The 15,062-nt window shown below is 40.0% G+C and overlaps 1 protein-coding gene across 1 annotated transcript in view; it reads right to left on the reverse strand.

Moving 5' to 3' along the window:
- Positions 1-12,671, reverse strand: part of enah (ENAH actin regulator) — a gene marked incomplete at its 5' end in the record, with an annotated part of 77,736 nt that extends 65,065 nt beyond the window's left edge. Inside the window, 1 exon segment of the mRNA XM_079216129.1 lies at positions 12,586-12,671. Coding sequence (XP_079072255.1) covers positions 12,586-12,671 — 86 coding nt within the window.
- Positions 12,672-15,062: the final 2,391 nt, after the last annotated feature.

Genomic DNA, 15,062 nt, shown 5'->3' on the forward strand with positions numbered 1-15,062 from the left:
TGTGAGACTGTAGAGTCATAGCGTTCAGTAGCTAACGTGGATCTGTGAGACTATAGAGTCATAGCGTTCAGTAGCTAACGGTGGATCTGTGAGACTGTAGAGTCATAGTGTTCAGTAGCTAGCGGTGGATTTGTGAGACTATAGAGTCATAGCATTCAGTAGCTAACGGTGGATCTGTGAGACTGTAGAGTCATAGCGTTCAGTAGCTAACGGTGGATCTGTGAGACTATAGAGTCATAGTGTTCAGTAGCTAACGGTGGATCTGTGAGACTATAGAGTTATAGTGTCAGTAGCAAACGGTGGATCTGTGAGACTATAGAGTCATAGTGTTCAGTAGCTAACGGTGGATCTGTGAGACTGTAGAGTCATAGTGTTCAGTAGCTAACGTGGATCTGTGAGACTATAGAGTCATAGCGTTCAGTAGCTAACGGTGGATCTGTGAGACTATAGAGTCATGCGTTCAGTAGCTAACGTGGATCTGTGAGACTATAGAGTCGTAGCGTTCAGTAGCTAACGTGGATCTGTGAGACTGTAGAGTCGTACCGTTCAGTAGCTAACGTGGATCTGTGAGAATGTAGAGTCATAGCGTTCAGTAGCTAACGTGGATCTGTGAGACTATAGAGTCATAGCGTTCAGTAGCTAACGGTGGATCTGTGAGACTGTAGAGTCGTAGCGTTCAGTAGCTAGCGGTGGATTTGTGAGACTATAGAGTCATAGCATTCAGTAGCTAACGGTGGATCTGTGAGACTGTAGAGTCATAGCGTTCAGTAGCTAACGGTGGATCTGTGAGACTATAGAGTCATAGTGTTCAGTAGCTAACGGTGGATCTGTGAGACTATAGAGTTATAGTGTCAGTAGCTAACGGTGGATCTGTGAGACTATAGAGCCATAGTGTTCAGTAGCTAACGGTGGATCTGTGAGACTGTAGAGTCATAGTGTTCAGTAGCTAACGTGGATCTGTGAGACTATAGAGTCATAGTGTTCAGTAGCTAACGGTGCATCTGTGAGACTAGAGAGTCATAGCGTTCAGTAGCTAATGTGGATCTGTGAGAATATAGAGTCATAGTGTTCAGTAGCTAACGGTGGATCTGCTTTGGTCGCAGGTGGAACATGAGGCAGTGTAATACTAGAGATCAAGGGACAAACGGCCTGCAATGAAAACCTAATCAGACGCAGATCTCAGCAAAGACAGACATAGAGTTCTGTGTTGCTGTTCTTCTGCATCAAGACCAGAGGGGCTGATGGGTAATGTAACGCTTAAATGCACAGCATGGGCCGCCAGCAATGCGCCTTTACAGTTTCTTTATTACGCCACGCGTGCTGATCGCTCGGCTGTTGCTGCACGATACAGAGCTCGGCTCAAGATGCGACTCTCTGGCTGGATTCAGCGCGCATGTAAAGCGGCATTTAACATGAACTCACTGCAGCAGCAGCGCTTTGTTCCTCCATAATCATTTCCTAGAAACCTAATGCAGGTCATTACGGTGAGAAACATTATTGCCCGGCAATTACCTGGACCATCGACTGGCCCGATACACACAGGCCTCTTGGATTCAATTAGGCTTGGAGCAGCTCACTTACAGAAACCATTAGCTGAGCACAGAGCGCCCAAGGGAAGGGTGCACAGGTTCCCTCTCTCATTGCCTTTAATGATTCTGGCCTTTCCAGCATCATCCTGATCCACCCACCGGAGAGCAGGAGTGTGGATCCCCCTTTAACAAGCCCAGCTGACCTTTTTACTCAATAAAGAAGTGCCACACTTAGTCAAACGGGGTCACAAACAATCCAAAGAAAAGATGCAAGACACGTCTGGCTTTAGCGGACTTCTTGGTCAGAGGTAACACACCTTCTAACACTACAACTGTCTCCCTGTACAGCAGGGTGTCAAACTCTTTTTCACATCAGCATCATGGTCGCCCTCAAAGGGGTTGTAACTGAAACACTGCATAAACTACTCCCTAACATATTGTTAAATAACTGTCTTTGCATTTGATTATTGTTCATTCAAGTGCAACAATATAAAGTACTGGTTATATTTGTACCGGGGATTATTTGTCGATCTTTATCAACTTAATCACTTGTCTTTAGTTAAACGCCGATATGGAAACACTGCTTTCTCGCGGTATGATACCGTTCATTCGCGGGTTACAAAATCAACATGCATTGTGGGAGATGTAGTCTATGGTCACTGTACACTGTAAAGCAGCATAGACTTTCATTTAAAGACCATCATAAGCCTTTCAAGCTGTCGCTTGATTCGAGTTTGACACCCCTGCTCTACAGTGTCTCTGGGCGCAGAGATGCACTCAGCTGGGTTCTCACCAGCGCCCCCTACTGGACTGGGCCCTGTTAAGAGTTGTGAGTGAGGAGTCAGCAGGCCGTTTAAAACAGGTAATTATTGATGTTTTGAGAAATTGAGATTCACCATAAGCCATAACTGAGACACACAAGAAGACTCATGATTATAATACAAAATAATATAAATACTATTCATTAGGCACAGTTTGCATCAATATACATTAACTAATGTATATACATACACATATGCACATTAACTAATGTATATACATATACACATTAACTAATGTATATACATATACACATTAACTAATGTATATACATACACATATGCACATTAACTAATGTATATACATACACATATGCACATTAACTAATGTATATACATACACATATACACATTAACTAATGTATATACACATATGCACATTAACTAATGTATATACATATACACATTAACTAATGTATATACATACATATATACACATTAACTAATGTATATACATACATATATGCACATTAACTAATGTATATACATACATATATACACATTAACTAATGTATATACATACATATATGCACATTAACTAATGTATATACATACATATATACACATTAACTAATGTATATACACATATACACATTAACTAATGTATGTACACACATATATACACGTTAACTAATGTATATAGAATGATTTCCCAGGACTAGAGTGCATTGTTATTCATTTTGTGTTTTAGAGCCGCATACAGGTCCTCTACATTAAGCTAAAGGGTTATTTTTGGTGTGTTTTATGTCCTCAAGCTTTGTTTTGTTTTATATTGGTGATTTTAAACCAGTTTGAACACCAAAGAAATGAACATCTTGAGCGCCGATGACTCAAATGAGTCTCTGTGGCTTCTTGTGTTTCCATGTAAACAATTCACACACATACACTATTACACAATGCTACGGGTTTGTGAGCTGCTTTTGATGAGGATGCTACCACTTCACACCCCAAGGCATGACACGCACACACACGCACACGCACGCACACGCACGCACACGCACGCACACACACACACACACACACACACACACACACACACACACACACACACACACACACACACACACACACACACACACCTGTACTTCTATCTTTGTGAGGACCCTCGTCCACGACTAAATGCCGAACCACAAACCTAAACCTATATCTAAACTTATCCTTAAACCAAGTCTTAAACCTTAGACCTTTGAAGAAGTGAGGATCGGCCAAAACCTTCTCACTTTCCAAAGCTGTCCTCACAGCGTGTGCATAGCGTGTGCATAGCGTGTGCGTGGTCCTCATCATGTAATCAGTACAAGACCATGAACTGACTGACGGAACGTAGACCGACAGGAAGACCTAAGTTCCCCGTGTCCAACATGCTCATCACTAAAGCACCGGCCACGTGAAAAGGGATAGAGGGACTGGTGGAATATGACATTTCCTGGAAAATGAGAACAAAGACGGTCCAGCGACACTAGAGCACCGCAGCATGGGACGCTCCTCTCCGTCCCTGATGTTTAATGGTCTCTGAGACTATTCAAACGAGATGTATCTGTTCCTCTTATTCACACAGTCGACACCGAACGCCGTCCTCTAAAAAAAGGAACATACCAGTCGGCCCGCTGAGCCTAAAAATATGTCTTTTTTCTGACATTTTAGCAAACTGCATCAATAATTAATCGCCATCTTCTCGCTTAGCGTCCCTTTGCACGCCGCCAAGAAGCGATGCCGTTAGCGATATCCCAAACAAGCCTCTGGAGACGAGGCACACACAGACGCTGCCAACAGACCAAGCTTCCTGCATGGGACAGGTCCACCGCTTTAAATAAAGCACTCTGTTAATCATGTGGCTAGAACAGCTATTATCTGGTTAGGACAGATTTAAAAGGCCATGGTGGTATTGTCACTTTCTTACAGCATTGAAACAGGATTATAAATCCAAGATTATATCACCATCTCAATTCTTTTTTCCTTCTTTCTGTATTTCATGTAAATGAAAAGTTCCTCTGGGGTGGGAGCGATTAAGTCCCCGTCTTACTAGAATAATAGTCTTTAAAACACGATCAGCTCTCGTATGAAACCGTGCTGCGCAGAAGAGGAAGGACGGAGCTCTAAGAACCCCCATTTTTACTCAAGAACTAGAAACGATTATAGTTCTTGGAGGGCGCCATTTTCAAAGGACTTTTAGCTCCCATTTTAGAGTGGATGCTCTCCAAAGCACAAGAGGAACCGTGAGTGGCGTAAGTGACATAAGTGTACGCCGATTGGACAAAAACATGAGCAGCATAATGGAACCACCATTTAAAATAAACAACCTGTCAGCCTTCGAAACAAGCGACGACACGAACAGCAACTCGCAACGGGAGCGAGCTAAAACCCAGTAGCAAAAAAGCCTAATGCTGCATTCACATGCAATCAGGCAAACGGTAGACGGACAACAGTCCAACCGAATGGCACAACAGCAAAGACGGAATGAAATATGTTCAATAGAATGATGCTGTGCCTCCACGTTTATGTGATTACTCTAGTCATGTTTTGTGGCACGGTCCTGCCCTCGTGTGAATGCAGCAAACACCCGGAAACGTCAGCAATGAGATCAAACCCAGCACCATTGAGAACACCCACTGAACTTCAAAAAGGCAACTGTAGCATTGTAACAGGGCTGCTTATTATTCATATGTATATTTGGAACGTAGCAAACATGCCGATCTCCCAGCAGGATTTGAGTGTGAGCGGCGCCGGCAAACACTTTGGCGTTCCTATTGGCGGGAAAAAAGCCCAACAGTGGGTAGTTTCCTCTGAGGGAGTCCCAGAGCTGTCTGGTCTGAGAAAAACGCCTATGGTGACAAATTCACAATGGAGTGGAGGGCTCTACTGTACAGTCTGTAACAGGCTTGCTTGTTGTTGTCTTTGATTAAACTACCCATCCATTAGGCCTCGACTGCTCTCTGCATCGATAAACAGCAGCAATAGAGACGGCTGCTGACAAGGTCCCTGCTGTCGAGAGCGAGCACAACAAGCGCGAGCAGGAAACACAGAAGAAGCACTAGGGCTGGGTGGTATACCGGTGGAACCAGTTTCAAATGTCCATACGATATGAATTTTTCATATACCGCCATACATAGCCGTAACAACTGTTGTCACTCTTCAGCAGGAAGCAACATTTATTGTTCACCGCTGAGGGCGCAGCAGTCTGAACTACTTACGTGTCATGGTTCTAACTTTAGTCATGGTTCTAACTTTAGTCATGGTTCTAACTTTAGTCATGTTCTTACTTTAGTCATGGTTCTAACTTTAGTCATGTAATAACTTTAGTCATGGTTCTAACTTTAGTCATGTTCTAACTTTAGTCATGGTTCTAACTTTAGTCATGTTCTTACTTTAGTCATGGTTCTAACTTTAGTCATGGTTCTAACTTTAGTCATGTAATAACTTTAGTCATGGTTCTAACTTTAGTCATGTTCTTACTTTAGTCATGGTTCTAACTTTAGTCATGGTTCTAACTTTAGTCATGTAATAACTTTAGTCATGGTTCTAACTTTAGTCATGTTCTAACTTTAGTCATGTTCTAACTTTAGTCATGTTCTAACTTTAATCATGTTCTAACTTTAGTCATGTTAAAACTTTAGTCATGTTAAAACTTTAGTCATGTTAAAACTTTAGTCATGTTTATAACTTTAGTCATGTTATAACTTTAGTCATGTTAAAACTTTAGTCATGTTTATAACTTTAGTCATGGTTCTAACTTTAGTCATGTTTATAACTTTAGTCATGTTATAACTTTAGTCATGTTAAAACTTTAGTCATGTTTATAACTTTAGTCATGATTCTAACTTTAGTCATGGTTATAACTTTAGTCATGGTTATAACTTTAGTCATGTTAAAACTTTAGTCATGTTTATAACTTTAGTCATGGTTCTAACTTTAGTCATGTTTATAACTTTAGTCATGTTATAACTTTAGTCATGTTAAAACTTTAGTCATGTTTATAACTTTAGTCATGATTCTAACTTTAGTCATGGTTATAACTTTAGTCATGTTAAAACTTTAGTCATGTTTATAACTTTAGTCATGTTCTAACTTTAGTCATGTTGAGAACTTTAGTCATGTTCTAACTTTAGTCATGTTTATAACTTTAGTCATGTTTATAACTTTAGTCATGTTGTAACTTTAGTCATGTTTATAACTTTAGTCATGTTCTAACTTTAGTCATGTTATAACTTTAGTCATGTTCTAACTTTAGTCATGTTTATAACTTTAGTCATGTTTATAACTTTAGTCATGTTATAACTTTAGTCATGTTTATAACTTTAGTCATGTTCTAACTTTAGTCATGGTTCTAACTTTAGTCATGTTCTAACTTTAGTCATGTTTATAACTTTAGTCATCCATCCATCCATCCATTATCAGCCGCTTATCCGGGTCGGGTCGCGGTGGCAGCAGGTTCAGCAGGCCGACCCAGGCTTCCCTCTCACCCGCAACACTTTCCAGCTCATTCTGGGGGATCCCGAGGCGTTCCAAGGCCAGCCGGGAGATATAATCCCTCCAGCGTGTCCTCGGTCTTCCCCGGGGTCTCCTACCAGTTGGACGTGCCTGGAAAACCTCTAATGGGAGGCGTCCAGGAGGCATCCTGACTAGATGCCCGAACCACCTCAGCTGACTCCTTTCGACACGAAGGAGCAGCGACTCGACTCCAAGCTCCCTCCTGATGTCCGAGCTCCTTACCCTATCTCTAAGGGTGAGCCCGGCCACCCTGCGGAGGAAGCTCATTTCGGCCGCTTGTATTCGAGATCTCGTTCTTTCGGTCACGACCCAGAGTTCGTGACCATAGGTGAGGGTTGGAACATAGACCGACCAGTAAATGGAGAGCTTCGCCTTCCGGCTCAGCTCCCTCTTCACCAGGACGGACCGGTACAGCGCCTGTTTTATTGCTGCAGCCGCACCGATCCGTCTGTCGATCTCCCGCTCCACCTTACCCTCACTCGTGAACAAGACCCCGAGATACTTGAACTCCTTCGCTTGGGGTAGGCAGTTTGTCCCCACCTGGAGGGAGCAATCCACCGGTTTCCGGCAGAGCACCATGGCCTCAGATTTGGAGGCGCTAACTCTCATCCCTGCCGCTTCACACTCGGCTGCAAAACGCCCCAGTGAATGCTGGAGGTCACAATCCGAGGAGGCAAACAGGACCACATCATCCGCGAACAGCAGAGAGGCGATCCCGAGACTCCCGAACCGGATCCTCTCCGCCCCCTGGCTGCGCCTAGATATCCTGTCCATGAAGGTCACGAACAGGACCGGTGATAAAGGGCAGCCCTGGCGGAGGCCAACACCCACCGGGAACGTGTCTGACTTACTACCGAGGATACGAACACAGCTCCTACTGCAGGCGTACAAAGACCGGATAGCCCGTGCCAACGGGTCTGGCACCCCATACTCCCGCAGCACCCCCCACAAAAACCCCCGAGGGACCCGGTCGAAAGCCTTCTCCAAGTCCACAAAGCACATGTAGACTGGTTGGGCAAACTCCCAGGACCCCTCCAGTAGTCTTGCAAGGGTAAAGAGCTGGTCAACTGTTCCACGACCGGGACGGAATCCGTCTTTAGTCATGTTCAAACTTTAATCATGTTCTAACTTTAGTCATGTTATAACTTTAGTCATGGTGATAACTTTAGTCATGGTGATAACTTTAGTCATGTTCTAACTTTAGTCATGTAATAACTTTAGTCATGTTCTAACTTTAGTCATGGTTCTAACTTTAGTCATGTTCTAACTTTAGTCATGTTCTAACTTTAGTCATGGTTCTAACTTTAGTCATGTAATAACTTTAGTCATGGTTCTAACTTTAGTCATGTTATAACTTTAGTCATGTTATAACTTTAGTCATGGTTCTAACTTTAGTCATGTAATAACTTTAGTCATGGTTCTAACTTTAGTCATGTAATAACTTTAGTCATGGTTCTAACTTTAGTCATGTTATAACTTTAGTCATGTTGTAACTTTAGTCATGGTTCTAACTTTAGTCATGGTTCTAACTTTAGTCATGTTCTAACTTTAGTCATGTTCTAACTTTAGTCATGGTTCTAACTTTAGTCATGTAATAACTATAGTCATAGTTCTAACTTTAGTCATGTTATAACTTTAGTCATGTAATAACTTTAGTCATGGTTCTAACTTTAGTCATGTTATAACTTTAGTCATGTTCTAACTTTAGTCATGGTTCTAACTTTAGTCATGTAATAACTTTAGTCATGGTTCTAACTTTAGTCATGTAATAACTTTAGTCATGTAATAACTTTAGTCATGGTTCTAACTTTAGTCATGTAATAACTTTAGTCATGGTTCTAACTTTAGTCATGTTCTAACTTTAGTCATGGTTCTAACTTTAGTCATGTAATAACTTTAGTCATGGTTCTAACTTTAGTCATGTTATAACTTTAGTCATGTTCTAACTTTAGTCATGGTTCTAACTTTAGTCATGTAATAACTTTAGTCATGTAATAACTTTAGTCATGTTCTAACTTTAGTCATGGTTCTAACTTTAGTCATGGTTCTAACTTTAGTCATGTAATAACTTTAGTCATGGTTCTAACTTTAGTCATGTTCTAACTTTAGTCATGGTTCTAACTTTAGTCATGTAATAACTTTAGTCATGGTTATAACTTTAGTCATGTTCTAACTTTAGTCATGTTATAACTTTAGTCATGTTCTAACTTTAGTCATGGTTATAACTTTAGTCATGTAATAACTTTAGTCATGTTATAACTTTAGTCATGTAATAACTTTAGTCATGGTTCTAACTTTAGTCATGTTCTAACTTTAGTCATGGTTCTAACTTTAGTCATGTAATAACTTTAGTCATGGTTATAACTTTAGTCATGTTCTAACTTTAGTCATGTTCTAACTTTAGTCATGGTTCTAACTTTAGTCATGTTCTAACTTTAGTCATGTTCTAACTTTAGTCATGGTTCTAACTTTAGTCATGTAATAACTTTAGTCATGTTCTAACTTTAGTCATGTTCTAACTTTAGTCATGTAATAACTTTAGTCATGGTTCTAACTTTAGTCATGTTATAACTTTAGTCATGTTCTAACTTTAGTCATGGTTCTAACTTTAGTCATGTAATAACTTTAGTCATGGTTCTAACTTTAGTCATGTAATAACTTTAGTCATGTAATAACTTTAGTCATGGTTCTAACTTTAGTCATGTAATAACTTTAGTCATGGTTCTAACTTTAGTCATGTTCTAACTTTAGTCATGGTTCTAACTTTAGTCATGTAATAACTTTAGTCATGGTTCTAACTTTAGTCATGTTCTAACTTTAGTCATGGTTCTAACTTTAGTCATGTAATAACTTTAGTCATGGTTCTAACTTTAGTCATGTTATAACTTTAGTCATGTAATAACTTTAGTCATGGTTCTAACTTTAGTCATGTTATAACTTTAGTCATGTTCTAACTTTAGTCATGGTTCTAACTTTAGTCATGTAATAACTTTAGTCATGGTTCTAACTTTAGTCATGTTATAACTTTAGTCATGTTCTAACTTTAGTCATGGTTCTAACTTTAGTCATGTAATAACTTTAGTCATGGTTCTAACTTTAGTCATGTTATAACTTTAGTCATGTTCTAACTTTAGTCATGGTTCTAACTTTAGTCATGTAATAACTTTAGTCATGTAATAACTTTAGTCATGTTCTAACTTTAGTCATGGTTCTAACTTTAGTCATGGTTCTAACTTTAGTCATGTAATAACTTTAGTCATGGTTCTAACTTTAGTCATGTTCTAACTTTAGTCATGGTTCTAACTTTAGTCATGTAATAACTTTAGTCATGGTTATAACTTTAGTCATGTTCTAACTTTAGTCATGTTATAACTTTAGTCATGTTCTAACTTTAGTCATGTTCTAACTTTAGTCATGTAATAACTTTAGTCATGTTATAACTTTAGTCATGTAATAACTTTAGTCATGGTTCTAACTTTAGTCATGTTCTAACTTTAGTCATGGTTCTAACTTTAGTCATGTAATAACTTTAGTCATGGTTATAACTTTAGTCATGTTCTAACTTTAGTCATGTTCTAACTTTAGTCATGGTTCTAACTTTAGTCATGTTCTAACTTTAGTCATGTTCTAACTTTAGTCATGGTTCTAACTTTAGTCATGTAATAACTTTAGTCATGGTTCTAACTTTAGTCATGTTCTAACTTTAGTCATGTAATAACTTTAGTCATGGTTCTAACTTTAGTCATGTTATAACTTTAGTCATGTTCTAACTTTAGTCATGGTTCTAACTTTAGTCATGTAATAACTTTAGTCATGGTTCTAACTTTAGTCATGTAATAACTTTAGTCATGTAATAACTTTAGTCATGGTTCTAACTTTAGTCATGTAATAACTTTAGTCATGGTTCTAACTTTAGTCATGTTCTAACTTTAGTCATGGTTCTAACTTTAGTCATGTAATAACTTTAGTCATGGTTCTAACTTTAGTCATGTTCTAACTTTAGTCATGGTTCTAACTTTAGTCATGTAATAACTTTAGTCATGGTTCTAACTTTAGTCATGTTATAACTTTAGTCATGTAATAACTTTAGTCATGGTTCTAACTTTAGTTATGTTCTAACTTTAGTCATTGTTATAACTTTAGACTTGTTATAACTTTAGTCATGTTATAACTTTAGTCATGTTATAACTTTAGTCATGTTATAACTTCAGTCATGTTCTAACTTTAGTCATGTTCTAACTTTAGTCATGGTTATAACTTTAGTCATGGTTATAACTTTAGTCATGTAATAACTTTAGTCATGGTTCTAACTTTAGTCATGTTATAACTTTAGTCATGTTCTAACTTTAGTCATGGTTCTAACTTTAGTCATGTAATAACTTTAGTCATGGTTCTAACTTTAGTCATGTTATAACTTTAGTCATGTTCTAACTTTAGTCATGGTTCTAACTTTAGTCATGTAATAACTTTAGTCATGGTTCTAACTTTAGTCATGTTATAACTTTAGTCATGTTCTAACTTTAGTCATGGTTGTAACTTTAGTCATGTTATAACTTTAGTGATGTTATAACTTTAGTCATGGTTCTAACTTTAGTCATGTTATAACTTTAGTCATGTTATAACTTTACTCATGTTATAACTTTAGTCATGTTATAACTTTAGTCATGGTTATAACTTTAGTCCTGTTATAACTTTAGTCATGTTATAACTTTAGTCATGTTATAACTTTAGTCATGGTTCTAACTTTAGTCATGTAATAACTTTAGTCATGGTTCTAACTTTAGTCATGTTCTAACTTTAGTCATGTTCTAACTTTAGTCATGTTGTAACTTTAGTCATGGTTATAACTTTAGTCATGGTTATAACTTTAGTCACGGTGCTAACTTTAGTCATGTTATAACTTTAGTCATGTTGTAACTTTAGTCATGGTTATAACTTTAGTCATGGTTATAACTTTAGTCATGGTTATAACTTTAGTCACGGTGCTAACTTTAGTCATGTTATAACTTTAGTCATGTTATAACTTTAGTCATGTTATAACTTCAGTCATGTTATAAATTTAGTCATGGTTCTAACTTTAGTTATGTTCTAACTTTAGTCATTGTTATAACTTTAGACTTGTTATAACTTTAGTCATGTTATAACTTTAGTCATGTTATAACTTTAGTCATGTTATAACTTCAGTCATGTTCTAACTTTAGTCATGTTCTAACTTTAGTCATGGTTATAACTTTAGTCATGGTTATAACTTTAGTCACGGTGCTAACTTTAGTCATGTTATAACTTTAGTCATGTTATAAATTTAGTCATGTTATAACTTTAGTCATTGTTATAACTTTAGTCATGTTATAACTTTAGACTTGGTCTTAACTTTAGTCATGTTATAACTTTAGTCATGTTATAACTTCAGTCATGTTCTAACTTTAGTCATTGTTATAACTTTAGACTTGGTCTTAACTTTAGTCATGGTTATAACTTTAGTCATGGTTATAACTTTAGTCATGTTCTAACTTTAGTCATGTTTATAACTTTAGTCATGTTATAACTTCAGTCATCAGTCAGGCTCGCCTACTATCCCAACCATCAAGAAACTCCGTTGTGGTCCTTTTCGGCGTCAATGAATGAATACGTTTAAAAAAAATACCGTGATGTACCGTGAAACCGCCAGAATCTTACAAAATACCGTGATATGATTTTTTTGCCATACCGTCCAGCCCAAAGAAGCACCCACTTGGACGACCGCAGGTACGTACCGGTGGATTTCCATTTTGGAGGCCAGCACACATCTCTGGCTGAGGATGGAGACTCTGGGCTGCGGACCAGAGGACTGGGTCTGCATGTCTTCCTGCTGGACCTGACCCGGCGGCCCAGCTCCCCTTCCTTAGCCTCTGCTCGCTTCCTCCTTTTCACTCCAAGGGAATCTCTGGTTCTCTCACCCGCTCGACCAAACAGTGAGTCCCCCTCCCCCAGTCCCAAGTCCCAGTCCCGGCCTCCCACCTCCTCTGCTCAAAGCCCAGTCCGGGTGATTCCTTCCTTATTCATGTGTGCGATGCCGGGGAGTCGGCTGGCGAGCTAGAGAGCCATCCAGACAGTCATCCAGCTGTGGTTCCTCCCATGGCAGCAAACACACAGCGCACGGTTCAGTCCTGGCTCTGCCTCTCTGGCGACAGCAGAGGTATCCAGGCAACAGGCTCCCGCTCAGCCCACTCTGCGCTCTGCTGGGCTTCCGTGGCGGAGGCTGTTACGAGGTGGAGGGAATCACCGCGGAGGCATCATGCAGGCTGGCGGTATCCTGCAGGCTGGTGGTATCATGCAAGCTGGTGGCTCCGCTCAGGAGGGTTTAAGTAGAGGGTGGTGGTGGTGGCTCCTCTCTTCTATTACTCTCTGTCACTTTCCTTTCTCTCTTCCCTGGGTTCCCTGTGCCACATCTTTTGTCTTTCTCTTGATCTAACCCTCTTTCATCTGCTCGCGGCTGCCTCCCTTCCTCTCTCCTCGCTCTGCTCTTCTTCTTTTTTTTATCTGCTCGACTCTCTCCCCATCTCTAACTCATCAACTCGTCTCTCTCTCACGCTCTCCGACAGAAAACGTGCTGACGGGAGTTAGGCGAAACCAAAACGAGGATTATCTGATCGTTTCCCCCGAATGGGACGGGGTTCTTCTTCTCACCGCGAGGCTTTGCGCTCACGTCTAAATGTGGTGCGTCCGTGCGACAGCGCTGGAGTTTGTTTTCAGCCTCTGTGCTAGGAAACAACAGACAGTGCGCAGACTGAGGGGCTGGAAACACGGCTGGGCTCAAATGTTTTTGCACTCATCAAAGAAATGAGAATCAAAAGTCGGGAGTACCCGATACCTACAGATGGTGAGGCAGGACCTATTTTTATCTGCTGTTTTCAGCCAAACATCTGGGCTTTCCCACAGCTGATATTTACTGTACTGACCCTCGCTGGGGTTTATTGGTTGCTATGCCAACTCTTGTGGTAAATTGAGAGCTAGATGACCATCTTTTGGGTGTTTTGTTACGTGTTCGTAAAGAACTCAGAGGGAGAGGTCCACGTGTCATGCTCCATTCATGAGCTCATTAGCAGAAGAACAGAGCGGGTCATGTGTCATGAAGATGACAGTCAACTATTCAAGAAGTCACTTGAATTGGTCAGTTAGGGCTGGCTAGGTTCACGGACATCCTGCCTAACGATGTGAAACCGCCATGACTAACGTCGTAACACGTAGTTAACATTATGAACAATAAGAAAAGATGAACATAACATGGGGTGAAAGCTGTGAAGCGGTCACCTTTAACGGTGTAACATGTGCTTAGCGTTGTTATAAGGTTGGGTTAGGTTCAGGCAACAACACCACTTGGTCATGGCTTATTTATTTACACTCGTCACACACTGTCCGTGAGCGAGACACTGATGGGCTCAACTGGGACCAGAACGGTGTTTGTTTGACCCCCATCCACCGACCTTCTCTCTCTTTTTACTGCACCTGTTGCTCTGAGGGTCGCTTATCAAAATAGCCGTTAGTTGCATCACTACTGCCAAGCATCAGCGTTGGCGCTGTGGGAGGGAGACCAGGCTGATTACAACCACGACGCCGGGCAAATCAAATGCTGTATACACAAATGCTATATACACAACTGCTATATACACAAATGCTATATACACAACTGCTATATACACAAATGCTATACACACAACTGCTATATACACAACTGCTATATACACAAATGCTATACACACAACTGCTATATACACAACTGCTATACACACAAATGCTATATACACAAACGGCCTCATGAATGTAATGTAGGCACAGTGCTGAAGCTGAGAACACACCCGACAAGCTAAAGATCCTTTGCACCCACATCATGGGGTTTAAATCACCGTGTCCTACATGATACAACTACAGCTCATCTCTGTAGACAGTCAGCGTGTTCCATGCACCATGGCTCTCATAAGCTTCCTCTGCAGTCGTCACCGACAGCGGAGCAACTTGTTGAACGCTCCTTTCTCTTTCTAGGGTTTGTATTCAAATTGTGTTTCAACCCTGAAGCTACACACTTGTTCAAGGGTTTGATGTGGTTACTACACACGTTACTACACACGTTACTACACATGTTGTTGTTACTACACATGTTACTACACGCGTTACGTAACATGTGTAGTAACAACATATGTTACTACACACTGAAGCTACACACTTGTTCAAGGGTTTGTTGTCGTTACTACAC

Source organism: Taurulus bubalis (genome assembly GCF_910589615.1).
Source record: "Taurulus bubalis genome assembly, chromosome: 3".
Lineage (NCBI taxonomy): Eukaryota > Metazoa > Chordata > Actinopteri > Perciformes > Cottidae > Taurulus > Taurulus bubalis.